This window comes from Mustelus asterias, chromosome 3 (assembly GCF_964213995.1).
Source record: "Mustelus asterias chromosome 3, sMusAst1.hap1.1, whole genome shotgun sequence".
In the NCBI taxonomy this organism is placed as follows: Eukaryota; Metazoa; Chordata; class Chondrichthyes; order Carcharhiniformes; family Triakidae; genus Mustelus; species Mustelus asterias.
The window spans coordinates 104416170-104434782 of record NC_135803.1 but is presented as its reverse complement, the minus strand read 5'-3'; the positions used below and the strand labels follow the sequence as shown (position 1 = coordinate 104434782).

The window sequence follows — 18613 nt, the reverse complement described above, 5'->3', positions numbered from 1 at the left end:
CTTGTTAACATATTTCATATAAATATATGGGCGGCATGGGGGTGGCACAGTGGTTAGCACTGCTGCCTCGCTGACTCAGGTTCAATTCCTGGCCTAGGTCACTGTCTGTGTGAAGTTTGCACATTCTCCCCGTGGCTGCGTGGGTTTCTTCAAGTGCTTCGGTTTCCTCCCACAGTCTAAAGATTGTGCGGGTTAGGTGGATTGGCCATGCTAAATTGCCCCTGAGAATCAGGGGGACTAGCTAGGGTAAATGCATGGGGTTATGGAGATGGGGCCTGGGTGGGGTTGTGGTTGGTGCAGACTTGATGGGCCAAATGGCCTCCTCCTGCTCTGTAGGATTTTATGATATCGTGGTTTTTAAGAACTGTGATGCTATCATTTAAGGGAAGAAATATTGTATTGTGCAAATGAACAAATATGTACGTGTGTGTGTGTGTTTTCCCACACAGGGTGACTTTGCGAAAGGTCAGATTGCCAGTTCTGATGTGGTACCCACAATTGAAAGTACCAGCAGCAAGAACTATCGTGTCATAAAGGAGGTGAGGCCACTGCCTTCTGGTGCATGCACAGTCATTTTATTTGATTTATTATTTTCACATGTATTGGGATACAGTGAAAAGTACTGTTTCTTGCACATTATACGTGCAAAGCACAGAACACATAAAGGAGAAGGAAAAGAGAGGGTGCAGAATATAGAGTTACATTGTCTGGGCTGCACAGTTGTTTGTTCGAAGAGCGTCATCTGCATTTTGCCTTTTGCAGGTCTTGATCCGGCTCAGCAAGCTGTGCGTGCAAGAAAGCTCGTCGGTGAGGAAAAGCCGCAAGCAGCAGCAGAGGTTACTGAGGAATATGGGGGCCCACACAGTGGTCCTCGACCTTCTGCAGATTCCTTATGAAAAGGTACTGCCTGGTCCAAAGTGCCATGCTAGGATCATGCTGCAGGGTATGAGAAAGTGCTTGGAGGAAAGAATAAATTCAGGTTAAAGAAGGATCGTTTGCTTCCATTTATTAATTTCAGATTTAATTTCACTTCTAACCACTATTCTGGGCAATAAACTTTAATTGCTAAAATCTTTAAAGTGACCATCATAAGTTGTCTCCATGTTGGATCTCTGACCCTGTGCATCATTGTGGACGTACACTCATAGAATCATAGAAACCCTACAGTGCAGAAAGAGGTCATCTGGCCCATCAAGTCTGCATCGACCACAATCCCACCCAGGTCCTACCCCCATATCCCTACACACTTACCCGCTAATCCCTCTAACCTACGCATCTCAGGACACTAAGGGACAATTTTTAGCATGGCCAATCAACCTTTGGACTGTGGGAGGAACCTGGAGGAAACCCACGCAGACACGAGGAGAACGTGCAAACTCCACACAGACAGTGACCCAAGCCGGGAATCGAACCCAGGTCTCTGGAGCTGTGAAGCAGCAGTGCTAACCACTGTGCCACCGTGCTTCCCTGGCGATTGCAATCCTTCATTGAGTGGCTTAATTCTTGAAAATGTTTTTTTTGAAGACTGAAAGCGAACCAATATGGCCACCTTTTGCCACGTGGCTCCTTTAAGCAGAGTACAGTAATAAAGTTCTCCTGCGGAGCAGCAGGAGTAGTGTTGTGCCAATTTAATAACCGTCCATGTACTGGATGCGATATATCCCAGGAATCAAGTTTTAAATGACTGTCGCACGCATTATGCGCGTGGCTTTTCATTACAAAATAAATGCATGTTCCGGGGTAAATCTTGACTTTGCGTGATTGGTAGTGAGTCAGCTGTCCATTTTATATCTCTCCTATTGACTTGTTTTCAAATTGGCCAAAGAGCCAGAGGCGACATTGGGAAACATTATTTAACACAGTGAGTTGTTGCGATCTGGAATGTGCTGCCTGCAGATGTGGTGGAAGCCGATTCAATCGCAACTTCCAAAAGAAAGTTGGAGAAATATTGCAACGGTTTTTAAAAAAAAGATGCAGGGCTATGGGGAAAGAGCAGGGAAACAGTGTGGTTGACTCTTAACTGCCCTCAGAAATGGTTCACAGAGAGTCACTCGGTTGTATCAAACTGCTATGCAGAAATACAGCAAGAGTAAAAGCAGACGGATCATCCAGTGTCAACCTTGATGTCAAACACAACCCTGTCATCCTTGCCTCCTCACTAACATCTGGGGGTTTAAATCAAAATTGGGAGAGTTGTCCCAATGACTAATAAAGCACTCACCTCGCATAGTCATAGTCCCAAGATCATCACTTATAGCCTATGCCTCACACAGGCAGTGGTATGTGGTTGGGAGTGGGCGGCACTGGAAGTCTTCAACACTGACTGTGGACCTCATGAGGTCTCGTGGCATCATGCCATATGTGAATCAGGAAACCTCCTGCTGATTACCACCTACGGCCCTTCATGAATGAGTGCTGCTCCTTTTTGGGACAGCAGTGGGAAGCAGCAGTGAGGATAGAAGGGCACAGAGTGTACTCTGGGTGGGGTCTTCAATGACCATTACCAAGAGTGACACTACTGACTAAGCTGGCTGAGTCCTGCAGCATGTACAAGTCAAACTGGACAGCCATGTGGTGCTGTGTGCATCAGCAGCAACAGAATTGCAATTGATAATCTGTAACCCTCATGACCTGCCATATCCTTCGCTCTACCATCCAGAAGTATGTCGAGGAGCAATACATGAGCAGAACCAGTCATACCTAAAAATGAGGTGTCGACCTGGTGAAGCTACAACACAGGACAATACATAGGCCAAACTGCAGAAGCGGCATGCCATAGTCAGAGCTAAGTAACCCTACAATCAATGGATCATCAGGCTGTGAATGGCGGTGGACAGTTAAGCAACTGATCGGAGGAGGAGGCTCCACAAATATCCCATCTTCAATGATGGGGGAGCCGAGTACATCTGTGCAAAAGGCAGGGTTGAAGGATTTGCAAGCACCTTCTGCCAGAAAGGCCAAGTGAATGATCCATCATGACCTCCTGAGGCCATTGATGTCACACTTCAGCCAATTTGATTCACTCCATACCATATCAAGAAACAGTTAAAGGCTACGGGCCCTGACGACATTGTGGCAATAGTACTGAAGGTGTGTGCTCCAGAATTAGTTGTGCCCATAGCTGAGCTGTTCCAGTACAAAAACAACGCTGGCATCTTCCCAGCAATATGGAAAAATTGCCCTGGAACATCCTGCCCACAACCTAGCCAATTATCTCCCCATCAGTTTCCTCTCGATCATCAATAAAGTGATGGAATGGATTATCAGCAGTGCTATCAAGCAGTACTTGCTCAGCAAAACCACTCTCAGATGCTTAGTTAGGGTTCCACCAGGATCAGTTGACTCCAGATTCCATTACAGCTTTGCTACAAACATGGACAAAATAGCTGAATTGTAATGAGATCTGGGGTTGACTGATCCTGGAATTCCAGATGTGAGAAAAGAGAAACTATCTTTGATGGCAAGGCAGCATTTGACCCAATGTGGCATCAATGAGTCTTAACCAAATTCAAATCAAGGGGAATTGGATGTTGGGGACACACTCTCCATTGTTCGGAGTCATTGGGCGGCACGGTAGCACAGTGGTTAGCACTGCTGCTTCACAGCTCCAGGGTCCCGGGTTCGATTCCCGGCTCGGGTCACTGTCTGTGTGGGGTTTGCACATTCTCCTCGTGTCTGCGTGGGTTTCCTCCGGGTGCTCCGGTTTCCTCCCACAGTCCAAAGATGTGCGGGTTAGGTTGATTGGCCAGGTTAAAAATTGCCCCTTAGAGTCCTGAGATGTGTAGGTTAGAGGGATTAGTGGGTAAAATGTGTGGGGGTAGGGCCTGGGTGGGATTGTGGTCGGTGCAGACTCGATGGGCCGAATGGCCTCCTTCTGCACTGTGGGGTTTCTATGATTTCTATGATACCTTCAGCAAACGCAACCATCTTCTATTGCTAGAACCAATCATCTCAGTCTCAGGGCATCATTGTAGGAGTTCCTCAGCATAGTGTCCTTGGCCTAACTGCTTTCAGCTACATCAATTACTTTCCTTTTATTATAAGGTCAGAAGTGAGGGTGTTCGCCATGTTCAGTATCACTTGCACAATATCCAGTCCAATTTACAACTCTGATGTTCAAACAGTCTATACCCACACTCAGCAAGAACTGGGCAGCATTCAGGCTTGTGCTGATAACATTTACACCACACAAATGCCTGACACTAATTGTCTTCAACAACAGAGTCTAACCTCCTCCTCTTAACATTCAAAGGCATTGACATTGCTGAAGCCTGCACCATCAACATCCTTGAGGTCACCCTTAATCAGAAACTGAACTGGACCGGCCACACACATACTGTCTTCTCTTGCCAGGGCAAGTGTGACGTGCAACTCCCAGCAACACTCAAGAGGCTCGACGCTATCCAGGACAAAATAACCTGTTTGGCATCCCAGCCAACATTCGCTCCCGCCATGGCTGCAGGATGTACCTTTGACGAGATGTACTGCAGCACCTCACTACCATGCCTTTGATGACATGATCTAAATCCTAGAAGTACAAGGGCAGCAGACACATCGAAACATCACTGCCTGCAATTCTTTTTTTAGCCATTCCTTCATTGCCACTGGGTCAAATGCTGAAATTCTGTCTTGGCATTGTGGCTGTATCTTTACCACATGGACTGCAGCTGTTTAAAGAAGGTGGCTCACCACTCCCTTCTCGAGGACAATGGCCCATGGACGAAAAACAAATAAATAAGTTTAATTCAATAAGTCTACTGAAGAGCCAGCAAATGCACAGTAGGCAAAATGGTTTATGTTCTATGATTCTTTTGAAATAAAAGGTTGAGGAATGTGAGGTAGGCTGTTAGAACATAAGAACTAGGAGCAGGAGTAAGCAATTTGGCCCCTTGAGGCCGCTTAGCCAATTAATACGATGGTTTGTTGATTTGCTAATGCCTGTTTTGTACAATCTCAACCGTTGAATGGTCCATGACAGAGTGCAGCTATACTGTTTATTTCTGATTGGAAATTGAGTAACCACTTTTCCCATGTCCTCTTCAGGCTGAAGATATCCGAATGCAAGAGATTATGAAACTGGCACACAAGTTTCTGCAAAATTTCTGTGCTGGCAACCCGCAGAACCAAGCCCTCCTTCACAAGCACATCAACCTCTTCCTTACTCCAGGGGTAAGAGCACTTCTTGCAATCTGTTTCGGTTGTTGATGTCTGTATTAACGAGTCAGGTTGATGTCCTCCTTCACACCATGATGCTTTGCCATCAGTGCTGCCCTGAAGTGAAAACACTCATGCAGCTTTGTTGGGACTTTCAGGCAAGGTCAAGGTTCAGTCTGGGACCGTGGCAAAAAACAGCGGTGTTGGTGGAGCAAACAACACACGGGCTTGTGGTCTCTGGGATAGGATGGCAAATCCTGGTTTTGTCTGGTGAATATTCGGTGATGGTCTGCCAGAAGGACAAAAGCCAAGTTGCGACCAGACTGACTACAGCAGCAATTTTGTCCAACAACTCGCCAGCACTCGCTATCGAGACTCGCACTGGGACACCTCGTTCCTGATGGATTGCCAGCACAGCGGAATGATACCCTGACAGAGATCCGTACATTTCATAGATGAGAGGATAAATAGTTGAAATGAAGAATGCACGTATGCCCATTGTCCAGCAATGAATGTCACCCAGACTGGTTCATCTTTAGGTTTTGTGTCAGAATAGATTCAAAGATGCCTCGGCGCAAATTTCATCTTGTTTCTCAGACTCATTTGGTATGCATTGGCCAAAACACTCACTCATGCACGCTTCTTGCTCTATTATATATATCTCACATATCAACACCCCTCCATCTCTCTGCTCCTTCTCCCCCCTCCCTCTCTATTGCACTTCCCCTTCTCTCTATTGCACCTTCCCTTCTCTCTCTGTTATCCTCTCCCTCTATCTTGTGGCCTCCTTCTCCCCCACCCTCTCTCTTGCACCTCTCATAAAGTCATAGAGGTTTACAGCATAGAAACAGGCCCTTTGGCCCAACTTGTCCATGCCGCCCTTTTTAAAAAAAAATCCCTAAGCTAATCCCAATTGCCGCATTTGGCCCATATCCTTCTATACCCATCGTACCCATGTAACTATCTAAATGCTTTTTAAAAGATAAAATTGTACCCGCCTCTGCTACTACCTCTGGCAGCTTGTTCCACACACTCACCACCCTCTCTGAGAAAAAATTGCCCCTCTGGACACTTTTGTATCTCTCACCTTTAACTTATGCCCTCTAGTTTTAGACTCCCCTACCTTTGGGAAAAGATATTGACTATCTACCTTGTCGATGCCCCTCATTATTTTATAGACCTCTATAAGATCACCCCTCAGCTTCCTACGCTCCAGAGAAAGAAGTCCCAGTCTATTCAGCCTCTCCTTATAACTCAATCCATCGAGTCCCGGTAGCATCCTAGTAAATCTTTCCTGCACTCTTTCTAGTTTAATAATATCCTTTCTATAATAGGGTGACCAGAATTGCACATAGTATTCCAAGTGTGGCCTTACCAATGTCTTGTACAACTTCAACAAGACGTCCCAACTCCTGTATTCAATGTTCTGACCGATGAAACCAAGCATGCCGAATGCCTTCTTCACCACTCTGTCCCTCTCTTTTTTTTCACTCACCCTCTCTTTTCTTTCCCTCTCTGTGGTCCTCTCCTTCTGTCTTGTGGCCTCACTCTTCCCCCTCCCTCTCTCTGCACCTTTCCCCCCCTGCCCTCTTTTTTTTCTCTCTCTCTGGTTCTCTTTATCTTGCAGCCTTCCTCTTCCCCTTCCCCCTCTTGCATCTGCCCACCCCCGATCTCCCTCCATGCCGCATCATCCCTTTTAGACTATCTAAGGAACCTAAGTTAGTTTCTGGGAGCAGATGTTGAGGAGCGACATTAGAAAGACAAAGTAGAATCTCATTTTAAAATCAAAAGCTTTTTTTTCCAATGGTGACCTATTTGCTGCCGACTGTATCACAACGAGGGGTAATTTTCAACTTTCAGTAGGAAAGCTATTTTCAACTGCATTCTCATCTAAGTACTTTCTGTTTGGACAGATAAAAGCAACACATTTGTTGATTATGAAATTTATTCTATTCATTCTGCTGATCTGTGACACGAAAGTAAGACTGCAATTTTTATATACAAATGTCCATTATCACTTCATGAGAGGAAGATAAAGCTCGCTACGAGCTGTAATGTCCCCGGTTGTATTGCTCCAGACTATTGCAGTTAACACTTGCATTATACGATATCAGAATGGTGAAAGGAACTTGGCGCATTATACGGATCTCTGCTATTAAATGAACCGTCTGTGCACTCAGTTATCGCAGCATTTTAGTTGCTGCATATCAAATGTCTTTAGTTAGAGCATCACAATCAGCTGCCTAAGACAAATTGTTGTATGTATTTTTTTTAAACAAACACTTGCCTTGTTCATTGAAGTTTGACATGACCTTTGACTTTGCTTCTAAAAACTCCTTTAAACGTCAATGACAAAAGAGTTTGGACAGTACTTCAGCAATGGATTCAATCATTTGGTTAGAAATATGCTATGTAAGTACATTAGCTCAGGAACTACTTCCTCCAATTAACTTAAATTGTAGCATTCAAAATGAATTGTATCTCTATTCACATTTAATTCTGCTCCCTGAACTGGAGAGCTACGTCAGATAGGCTATTACTTGGCTGTTTTCCAACTGTAGTTAGCAACCCCTTTTTGATTCCTGAACTTTGAATGGGACACCTGGATCATGGATCACAGTAACAGTAGCCCTTTTTGGTCCGTCGTCAGTGAGAGACAAGAAGGTAAAATAGATGCTGTGTAAGCCCTCAAGGTGCCTGATTCTCCATTCAGGTAGGTCATGGCTGAACTTCAGCATCAACTCCACATTCCTTCCCACAGTCCCCATATCCTGAGATTCCCTTCCTGTCCAAAAAGCTTCTCCTTGCAATCTTAAATGCACCAACCGAACATCTTGCTCTGCTTCACAGAAAGGCAGGACACCAGAGGAATTGTGAAATCTCACATAACTTTCCACTTCTGTGCTTTGCCTGAAATGAGAGGAAGAGATGTTGGAGGAGCTGAATCAAATATCTACCACTTTACACTTTGAAATATTGTCCTAATTTTGAAGAGGGGATTTCTCTTAAACCACCCCCTGCTCTCATCGGAAATGTATTCCGCTTCTGTTGTTCTGAGTATGTCCAGGGGAAACCTCTAATTCTAACAAATCTTAAACTTGCGTTTTCTCGACATTTAGAAATTTAGCAGATCAGTTTTTTAGATAATGCTGTAAAAAGCTGAACGACTGCCCCAAATGAAACTCGCTCAGTGAAACTGCCTGTGACTTCTATCATTGTGCTTGCTGATCTGTGGATTTTCCAGGAATTTCTCCAGACTGTCACTGGCATGCATTGACAGGATTTACAGTATAACACTTGACCTGTTTGACCACATCATGAACTCCCCTTCTGTGGCTATGGAGTATGACTTGGATCTTAATTGCTCTTGGAATATTTAGACAGTAATAGAAAATAGCAAAATAGCTGGTTTATGAAGCAATGTAAGATTAGACTGTAGGTAAGGTTAAATCCCTTTAAATTAGCCTTTGGCAGTATTAAAAGAGGAGTATGTTCAAAACAGAGGTTTTTAGGATCATATCAGGATTTTGTTCTTTATAACAGTGATCAATATAGGAATTCATGTTCCAGATAGAGTAGTGGGTGTCAAGAATTCTGGGACTATTTAAGAAGCAACTGGTTGTTTAGTTAGGGGTCTTTGGGTGCAATGGAGCCTCTCAAGCCAGAAGCTTGGGTTTAAATCCCACTCCAGGTCTTGATGACCTCAGAAGGTGAGCTCCTGATATCATCCAACAAGTTGACTATCAATCTGCAAATCCTTCCAACACTCGCCAGTGGCAGGCAGGAGACATTCCTGGTCAGCCATATGGCAGAAAGAAAATTCGCGGCCCAATTAAGAACCTCTGTTGTTCCAGATTCTGGAGGCCGTCACCATGCAGCACATCTTCATGAACAATTACCAGCTCTGCAGTGAGATAAACGAGCGTGTGGTGCAGCACTTTGTCCACTGTATTGAGACACACGGCCGCAATGTCCAGTATCTCAAGTTTCTGCAAACAATTGTGAAGGCTGAAGGGAAGTTTATCAAGAAGTGCCAGGACATGGTGATGGCTGAGGTAAGATGTGCTGATTGAATGTTTCCAGTCTCATTTTGAAAGCGGGAGGTGTGTTGGTACAATGGTGATGTCTCTGGACAAGTAATCCAGAGGCCTAGGGTAAAGCCATGGGGACATGTGTACAAATTCCACCATGCCAGCTGGTGAATCAAGTATAAAGCTGATCTCGGTGATGGTAACCATGACGAATATTATCAATTGTTGATTTTTTTAAAAGAACATCTACTTCCTTTAGAGAAGGAAATCTGCCATCCTTACCTAGCCTGGCCTACCTATGCCTAGAGTCTGGAGGCAATGTGATTGGCTTTTGACTGACCAAGCAAGCCCTTCAGGGCAATTAGGGATGGGCAGAAAATTCCGGTCTTGCCACGGATGCTCTCATCCCATGAAAGACTAAACAAAATTCTGAAACTTTTGAATAGTTGTGCAAATTGCAGGCTCTAATATGCACTTGGAAGATTGTGAAGTATAATCCAGCGCTATGGGTGTAGCAAACGCAACTGCACATCAGGCCTCAGCCAGTTAAGGTAGTCAGGTGTCATGCACTGACTTCCCAGTTTGGAACTCAGTTAGGCTCCTTGGAGAGCACCTTCTAAACCCAATGGCATGACCATTCAGATGGAAAGGGACAGCAGATACCTGGGAACACAGTCACTTGGGAAGTTCCCCTCCAAGCCACTCACCATCCTGACTTGGAAATATATCACTTGCTGCCCCTGAGTCAAAATCCTGGAACTCCCTCTCTGACAGCTTTGTGGGTGTACCTACACTACACGGACCGCAGCAGTATAAGAAGGCAGCTCACCACCAACTTCTCGAGGGCAATTAGGGATGGGCAATGAAAGCTGACCGAGCCAGCGAAGGTCACATCACATGAATGAATATAAAATAAAATTGCAAGCTGTGCCACCTCTCACAGCACTCATGCCATCCAAGGAGGAACTCCTGTCCTGCTGTCCAATCTCTGCCAGGGAATTATGAGAGGACTTTGTGTGCCCTTATTCAGTCTCATTCTGAGAAATACTGCAAAACTGAAATTTAAACAGAAAATGCTGGAAAAACGGGAGCTCTGAAAAAGGCTCAAAATGCTAACTCTGTTTCTCTCTCCAAGGACACTGTCAGAACTGCTGAGTTTTCCAGTGTTTCTTGATTCCGAGAAACCTTTTGGCAGTGGATTGAGTTTCCTGCGCACCTTGTCTCAGTTGCTCACCACGTTTGACCTGGCAGAGGAAGGAAATGTCGTTGCAAAGAGGGGTCACATCAAAAGTTAATGTTCTTCCTAAATTTTAAAGTTTTCTATTTGGCTTGTCCACTCATTGGGATGAGGGAAGTCAGGGCTGGTAAAGTGAATCACTTCTCCACAGGGTGGCAGCATTGCACACCACCTGGCCAAGTACCCCCTACACACACCAGGTGCAGTGTGGTGCTGCCTTAATGCCAACCTGAAGAGCAATCAATCGCGTAGAATTGAGTAGAGACACCACAAGCTGATTTTCCACACAAGAACTATTCCAATCAGCAGGCTGGGCACCTCCTAGATGTCAACGTTAACGAACCCATTTGGTTCCTTCCTTAATCAGCATTTAATTATATTTTCTAATACAGCTCCAGTCGCTTGCATGGTTTGCAAAATATTGTTGATGACCTTTTTTATTTGAACCATTGCACTTTTGCAGCTTGTGAATGCTGGAGAAGATGTTCTGATTTTCTACAATGATCGAGCCTCATTCCAGACCCTGGTACAGATGATGCGCTCTGAGCGTGATCGGATGGATGAGAACAGTCCTCTCATGTACCACATTCACTTGGTGGAACTGCTGGCAGTCTGCACCGAGGGCAAGAATGTCTACACAGAGATTAAATGCAACTCCCTCTTGCCCCTGGATGACATTGTGAGAGTATCGACCCATGAAGACTGCATACCTGAAGTGAGTGTGCTTTCTGGGTTAACTGCATCGGAAATATTCCTAATTTGTAAAAAAAAAATTTTTAATCGTTCACCTTGCCTAATTATCCTGTCTGTTATATCTAATCTACATTCTGTCTGATCTAATTTACCCTATATATCTCATCACTCCAATCTATCCTATTTTATCTGATAGATTTTTTATCTCTAATCTATCTGGAATAGTGCAGTTTATTTGAATGATCTGTTATTTTGAGATCCATTTAAGTTAATGGCAATTGTGGTGCCAACATTGGTCATGAATAATCTGAGTTCCTATTTCCCCCTCCCAACTTTCTCCAGCTATTGCAATATCAATAGCAAATTGCCTTCCAGCGAGAGACACAGAAATCACCATCAGAGCAAGGCCACGAGTCATTGCCAAATGAACAAAGCTGCCCGTGTTTGGAAATGCAGTTGAAATTCTGAATGGCTGGTTGGCTGCATGTTAGGGATGAGGAAGTGTGGGAACTTATTCAAAGTGTGCAAATGGATAACTGAATAGGCTGGAGGAATGGGAACTTTGGAAAAAGGATTTCAGTCCCTTCCTGTCAATGGGAAGCCCAGCCTGACTCCTGCTGTAGGTGTGAATGTTGTTCTAACATTAGTGCAGGTGACCAAAAACACCAGTCCAGTTTACAACTCCTCAGTTGCAGTTGAATAAATTCTAGTCCATTTAAACATGGGCTTCCAATCACAATGTCACAAGTGCTGGCTTTGATAAAGGGGTTAGCAACAGCATTATCATCCTCACTTATCAACTTTAAAACATTTTAACTTTCTGTGGAGGTGTTTATGCATATCTCTCTCATCTATTAAATCCTTCATTTTGAATCACCTTCTCCATTGCCACATTCTCCACTGAAAGCAGTGGGTGCACAACCTGTAATCCAGCAGTTCTTCCCTGAGGAATCCTCCAGTTGTAAGATGTCTCTTTCCCTCCATTTGGGAACGTATCATTCATCCATTTGCCATCTTTTTCCATTGTCTTGATGATTCAGCTAGGCGTTTGAGTTGAATTGGCATTAGCTACCCTCACCCCCAAGTGATCTTGTGCTTTTGCTGCTGAGATTACATGCTGTTGATGATTTTTTTTTCCACTAGGTGAAGATTGCCTACATTAACTTTCTCAATCATTGCTACGTGGACACAGAGGTGGAGATGAAGGAGATTTACACAAGCAATCACATGTGGAAGCTTTTTGAGAACTTTCTAGTTGACATATGCAGGGCAAGTATTGAATTGAGCATCATAATGCTTCCCTTTAGTGAGTCCAGTTGATTCCAGTGCTCCTTGCTTCATCTCCCTGTTTCTCCTCTTCAGAAGCCATAGAATCCCACAGTGCAGAAGGAAGCCATTTAGTCCATCGAGCCTGCACTGACAACAATCGCATCCAGGCCCTATCCCCATAACCCCACATATTTACCCTACTAATCCCCCTGACACTAAGGGGCAATTTAATATGGCCAATAAACCTAATCTGCACATCTTTGGAGTGTGGGAGGAAACCGGAGCACCCAGAGGAAACCCACGCCAACACAGGGAGAGCGTGCAAACTCCACGCAGTCACCCAAGGCCAGAATTGAACCTGGGTCCCAGGCACTGTGAGGCAGCAGTGCTAATCACTGTGCTGCTGAGGTAACGGGTGTTGTATATCAGTGAGTGTCTCTTGGGGATGGGGTGGTCTTTTAGCTTCTTGAGCTGAGGCACAAGATAATTTAGCCACTGGCTCTAAAACATCCAAATATGTGGGCTTGCATGAAAAGAAGAGTTGAGAGTTTGACAGAATCATGTCCCAGGGCCCAAAGCACAGGCATCCCATGCAGATCCTTTCAGACAGAAGTGAATCCCTTTTGCACATGTGACAGAAGAAAGAGCCCACAGGTCTTTCATTGGTGATGTAACTTGTGCGCTGCCACAGGATGCCGATGTACGGTTAGAAATCGCAGGTCGTGTGAAGTGCAGCAAACTCATTGTACTGAATTTGATCATTCTTAGTCAACATAAGCAAGTGGTAGAACCTGTGGGTTGTCCCACTTTGGCTGATCAAAGGGTTTCTTTAAACCTAATGTTTACTGCCAGCTAGTTCCTCTGCATATTGAGATACCTTTCCACCTTCTGAATACATTCTCACTGCACTCCTATGTGGACAGTCGCATCTAGTGCCCATAAGGCTGGTGGGGAGGTGAGGTCTGGTCATCTCCTTCCTGGCTTGCTCCAATAATATTTACATAGAAGGGTATAAAAAAACCTTGCAGTTAAGTACTGCGCCATTTCTCCTCTTGTGGCTGTGGGGGGGAGAAGTGGAACTCTGGGGAATAACCTTTCGCGGCACGGTGTAGCCCATTGGAGAATTGAGAAGCTTCCACTACGGGCCATTCTGGGAGCTTTGAACATTGCACTTCTGGTTTGAAAAATGAAGAGTCGGCCCCTTTTTTTTTTGAACAAGCTGGTGGGAAAACAATATAGTTAATGACCAGTCTTGTGTTTGGATGGGAATATCTGCACTTAATTACCAACTGGTGTTCATTTATTTACTTTCCTGCCTTGCCCCATTTTTTTCCTCCTTATTCATACAAGAATACTTTGAATTTCGAGCATCTTGTGATTGTTCAGGTCTGGGTATGTGTCCCAGTTCAGGGTCTGGATGTCTTGTCCAGTACTGAGCATTCCATAGAATGGACAGCACAGATCTGTGCTGTTGTTGATGTCCCACACAAAGCTCCTCCCACTCATCATCATTCAACCCTAACAGGATATACTTTTATTCGTTTCTTGATCGTGTTTATCCAGCTGTCCCTTAAATACATCTGCCTATGCTATTTGCTCCTAAAGCTCCATGTGGTGATGAGATTCCACCATCCAACTGTGTCAGGAGGGGAAAAGATCCAAATCTATAACCACTTTACTCTTTCACCTTACTGCTAATAGACCAAAGATATGGAAATAAATTTAACGTTTCAGGACCCTGCAACTCCACAGTGTGTTTCCTGTTTTCAGCTGTTTTGTTGTTATGCTCTTTCACATGAATGTACCAATCACACAACAAGGATTGGTGAAACAATAGAAACATAGGAACTAGAAGCAGGAGTAGGCCATTTGGCCCTTTGAGCCTGCTCCACAGTTCATTATAATCATGGCTGATCATCGAATTCAATATCCTGATCTCCCCCCTTCCTCCCATATCCCTTGATCCCCAAGAGCAATATCTAATTTCTTCTTGAAATCACACAAGGTTTTGGCCTCAACTACATTCTGTGGTAGTGAATTCTACACATTCACCACCCTCTGGGTGAAGAAATTTCTCCTCGCCTCGGTTCTAAAAGGTTTACTCCTTATCCTCAAACTATGACCCCTAGTTCTGAACTCCCCCAACCATGTGGATTCCTCTTTTGAAGAGCAGACTGCATTCAAATAATGTTCACTGGGAGGGTAAGTACAGTACACTTGATTTCCAATGCTGCTTATAGACTGAATGCAAGCCATGAGACTGATGCATAACATCCTGTCAAAATGGTAGTGATTGGCAAAGGTTTTGTGCGTGCATGCGCGCACGTTGACCCAAAGGCATTCCCCATCCCGGCAATTATATAAAGGACCCCTGTTTTTATTATCTGTTCTCGGAATGGGAGCTTCTTTGGCAGTGCCAACATTTATTTCCCATTTGAATGGTTTGCTAGTCCACATCAGAGGGCAGCCAGCAGACTCCCATGGTGGTGAGAGTTTGGAGCTACATGTATGCCAAAACAGTAAAGGGCAGCAGGTTTACTTCCCAAAGGGCAGAGAACCTGGTGGAACTTTACCCCGAGCTGTCATCTTGATGGTCACATTTATTGTGAGCAACGTTTGATCCCCAATTTCTTTTAACTAGTCCTAATTCTCAAACTGCAATGATAGGATTTGAACCTGTCTGTTTCTGCATCATTGATATTGTTGCTCTGAAGTGAGGACCAGAATTGGCGGAAGTGCTGAGGGTTGAATTAAAACAATGACTGTTGTAGCCAGTACAGATTTAGTGGTGCAGTTGAGATGGTGTGACTGTGCTCGTTGATCTGAACAAACTGCATTTGGAGTTCCATTGGATTTCCTATTGGAGATACGGTGAGAGTTTGGTAGGAGACTTGGAGAAATGGCACAAACTGGCGTATTTGGTATTTCTGCAGGGTTCCGACAGACACCATGATGAGAGACCAGGAAAATTCCATCCTTTAATACTAATAACTAGTTTATAAAGACCTCCCTCACCCTCCCAGGATAAACCCTGGTGACGTTTTCAAATCAACAGCAATTCCTAAAAGTCTTAATCACTAAGTGCATCAGAATGTAACTTTGAATTTGATGTCCAGACATAACTGACCAATCAAACTCTTCTCTTCCAGGTGTGCAATAATACGAGTGACCGAAAGCATGCTGACAATGTTTTGGAGCGATATGTCACAGAAACTGTCATGAGCATCGTCACAACTTTCTTTAGCTCTCCTTTTTCTGATCAAAGCACAAGTTTGCAGGTATGGAATGCGACCGCTGCCAATTGTCAACTGCAGCCTGTTCTGGAATTGCGTGATTTAAGACTCCCCCACCCCCACCATTTCCACCACCCGGTCAGGGTCAACTCGCGAATAAATGGGAGATTCTAACCTCATCAAAACATAAATATTATCTGCAGCAAAACAAAATGCCCTCGTTGACCTGATAAATAAACAAACATCCTCAATGTTCCCGGAAACTGGACAGAAATAGTCACATTTTGGCGACTTTCTCCCATAGAGTTGTGTGACCCAGGACATTAACAGTCTGTGTCCGAGATTACCCATATAACCATAGATTGGTCACAGCACAGAAAGAGATCATTTGACCCATTGTGTCTTTCCTGCTTCCCTGAAAGAGCAGCTAACTTGTCCCACTCCCCTGTCTTTTTCCCATAGCCTGGCAAATCTTTCTGTTCAGATAACTGTACAATTACCTTTTAAAAACCGGAATAGAATCTACCTCCATGGCCCTCTCTCAGGCAGTGAATTCCAGGACCTGACCACACGCTGTGTTTTAAAAGAAAGTTTTCCCTTATATTTCTATTGCTTCCTTTGCTAATCACCTTGACATCGGTGTTGTCTGGTTTCCAACCCTTCCATCAACGGGAACAGTTTCTCTGTATCAACTCTATCCAGACCCCTCATGATTTTGAATATGGCTATCAAATCTCCTCTTAATCTTTCTTCAAGGAGGACAGCTCCAACCTATCTAGCTGTAGGTAGGTCTTTGTTATCAGAAAAGCATGAAAACATTATGCCCTGTAATTTGAAATACTTCACAATGCTATATTAGTAAATGAAATAACATTTAAAATAAAATCGATTTAAACATATGTAAGAAATACGCCAACTCTTTCTATGTACTCACTGCCTCTCCTGCTCCTCGTACCTCCTGCTCGCTACGCATCCTGCTCTATGATCCTCCCTCTCACCAAGCCCCACACTCCTTGCCTCTCCCGCTCACTGCCTCTCTCCTGAACCCACTCTTTTGAGTCCTCACTGTGCGCAAGGACTCTGGCATTGAGCCACGAGATGCAGGAGCAACAACCTGATATTGCAGGTGGTAAATTGCAAATTGGAGAGGTGGCAAGAGGGAGGTTTCATGAGAGAAAGGGTCAGCGCAATCGGAATGGACGGGGGGTGTGGGTAAGGCTGCAAACTGGAGGGTTACCAGTGACTAGGAGGGCCAGTGTGGTTGGCGGTGGGGGAAGGAGGTCAGGGGAGCCAGAAGAGACCTCAAATTGAAGCATCAGGAAGAGGACTTGAGTTGGTGGGTCAACAAGGTCACTCCAAAATGGCACAGATCGAGTCATGTGCCCCTCTCAGACTCAGCGCAAAATGATTTTCAAACCAAACTCCTAACAGTAAATGCGAATACAACTTTCATTCACTTATCAATGTTAAAGTGGGGTGACTTAAAACGGGCCACCTTAAAACAGCAACTGACTATGTAATAGCATGCTAAACTGATCATTACACTGCTGAAGCAGGGCAGAGAACAGTCCTGTTGACTCTAATTGTTTTTGTGATTACGATGAATGAATGTATAGTTGCAGGAACGATGGAAAGGATGAACTTGTTGAGGTTGCATGCAAAGATGTCAAATTGTGATTTGTAATGTTGGATGAAGTTGGCCTGAGCTGAAATTTACCACAGACTGTTGAAAGCCCATTTAAAGAGAGTGCTTTGCTTAACACTGAAAGAGCTGAATTGAAGGGCAGCTGTCTCTCATTAGACTGGAGGCTGAAACAGATAACCTTGAATATTGCAAAGAGCTCCAGCTGTTTTATTTGCTCCATTCTTTGATTCCGTTAACTGGAACTCTGGCTCAGGTGGACTTTGAGTTCTGACTCTGCTGTTATATAAGTTAGAAACTCAACAGTCAAATAGATAACACTATTCAGTTTTTATACTGAGGTGCAAGAGTTTTATTAGTGTAACATGAAGGTTCTTTTGAAATTCTTCCATAGAAAAAGACTTACTTGGTTTCTGCTCGTTTTTAAAATTTAAAAAAATCCTTGTACTTTCAGCAAAAATGAAGAATTATTTTATTGAAGAAGTTACTTTGAGCTATGCTGTAAAGATTTTTTTTCTTTAAAAGTAGATGCCTGCATTAGAATTTTCAAAATGTTTTAAACCTTCACTGACTACTACATTTTTAATAGAAATGTTGTTATTCCCTTTAAATCAATTATTGTTTTCCATTCATGTTGGTAGTCCAAAGGGAAAATTGGAATTAACAAGCAATGGGTAACATCCCCACCTCCGAGCCTCATTGAACCTCACTGAACGGATAGACCACACTAATGGAAGACTGCAGAGTATAAAGACCGATCCCGATACTGCCCTGACAGGACTTGCACATTTGGAATGCAGGGTTATGGGGAAAGGGCAGTTGAATGGGACTAGTCGAGTTGCTCTTGCTGAGAACCGATGCATATGTGATGGGCTGAATGGCTTCTTGGTGTGCCGTACCCATTCCATGCTTGTAGGTGACAAGTAAAGCACGTCGTTTATTTCTGTTTTCCTTGAATTTGAGGCGTTTATGGGTGGGAAGTATTTCAGCTTTGCTCTGTTCTTGATTCTCTGCACAGTAATTCACAGCTTCTGCTTTAATCTCTCACTGCCTCTTGCGTCACTTTCTCGAATGTTTCATTCCCCTTTTTGACAGGAAATGAACACCCTACCCAACTCCTCAGCCCACTCCTATTCCTCTGCCTCAATACACAGCATTCTTCTAGGTTTCAAAGTTCACTTTGATTCATTCACATTTGGTATTTTTTCAAAGTAACAGAGGAGCAGTTCTACTTGCGGATTATTCCTGCACATTCTCAGTCATGTTTGAACTTTCCTTAATAAATCACGTTTCACGTTAACATGGTCAGAACAGCTTATTTATTTAACTTGCTATTTTACAGAGTTTTGAGTCA

General features: G+C 44.0%; 1 protein-coding gene across 1 annotated transcript in view; it reads left to right on the top strand.

Annotated features, from left to right (window-relative positions):
* The window catches only part of itpr1b (inositol 1,4,5-trisphosphate receptor, type 1b), a 521126-nt gene that overhangs the window by 231209 nt on the left and 271304 nt on the right, over positions 1-18613 (top strand). The window contains exons 28-34 of the mRNA XM_078209411.1: positions 450-539; positions 763-900; positions 5044-5169; positions 9009-9209; positions 10886-11137; positions 12259-12384; positions 15534-15662. Of these exons, the coding sequence (XP_078065537.1) occupies positions 450-539; positions 763-900; positions 5044-5169; positions 9009-9209; positions 10886-11137; positions 12259-12384; positions 15534-15662 (1062 nt within the window). The remainder of the gene's footprint in view (positions 1-449; positions 540-762; positions 901-5043; positions 5170-9008; positions 9210-10885; positions 11138-12258; positions 12385-15533; positions 15663-18613) is intronic.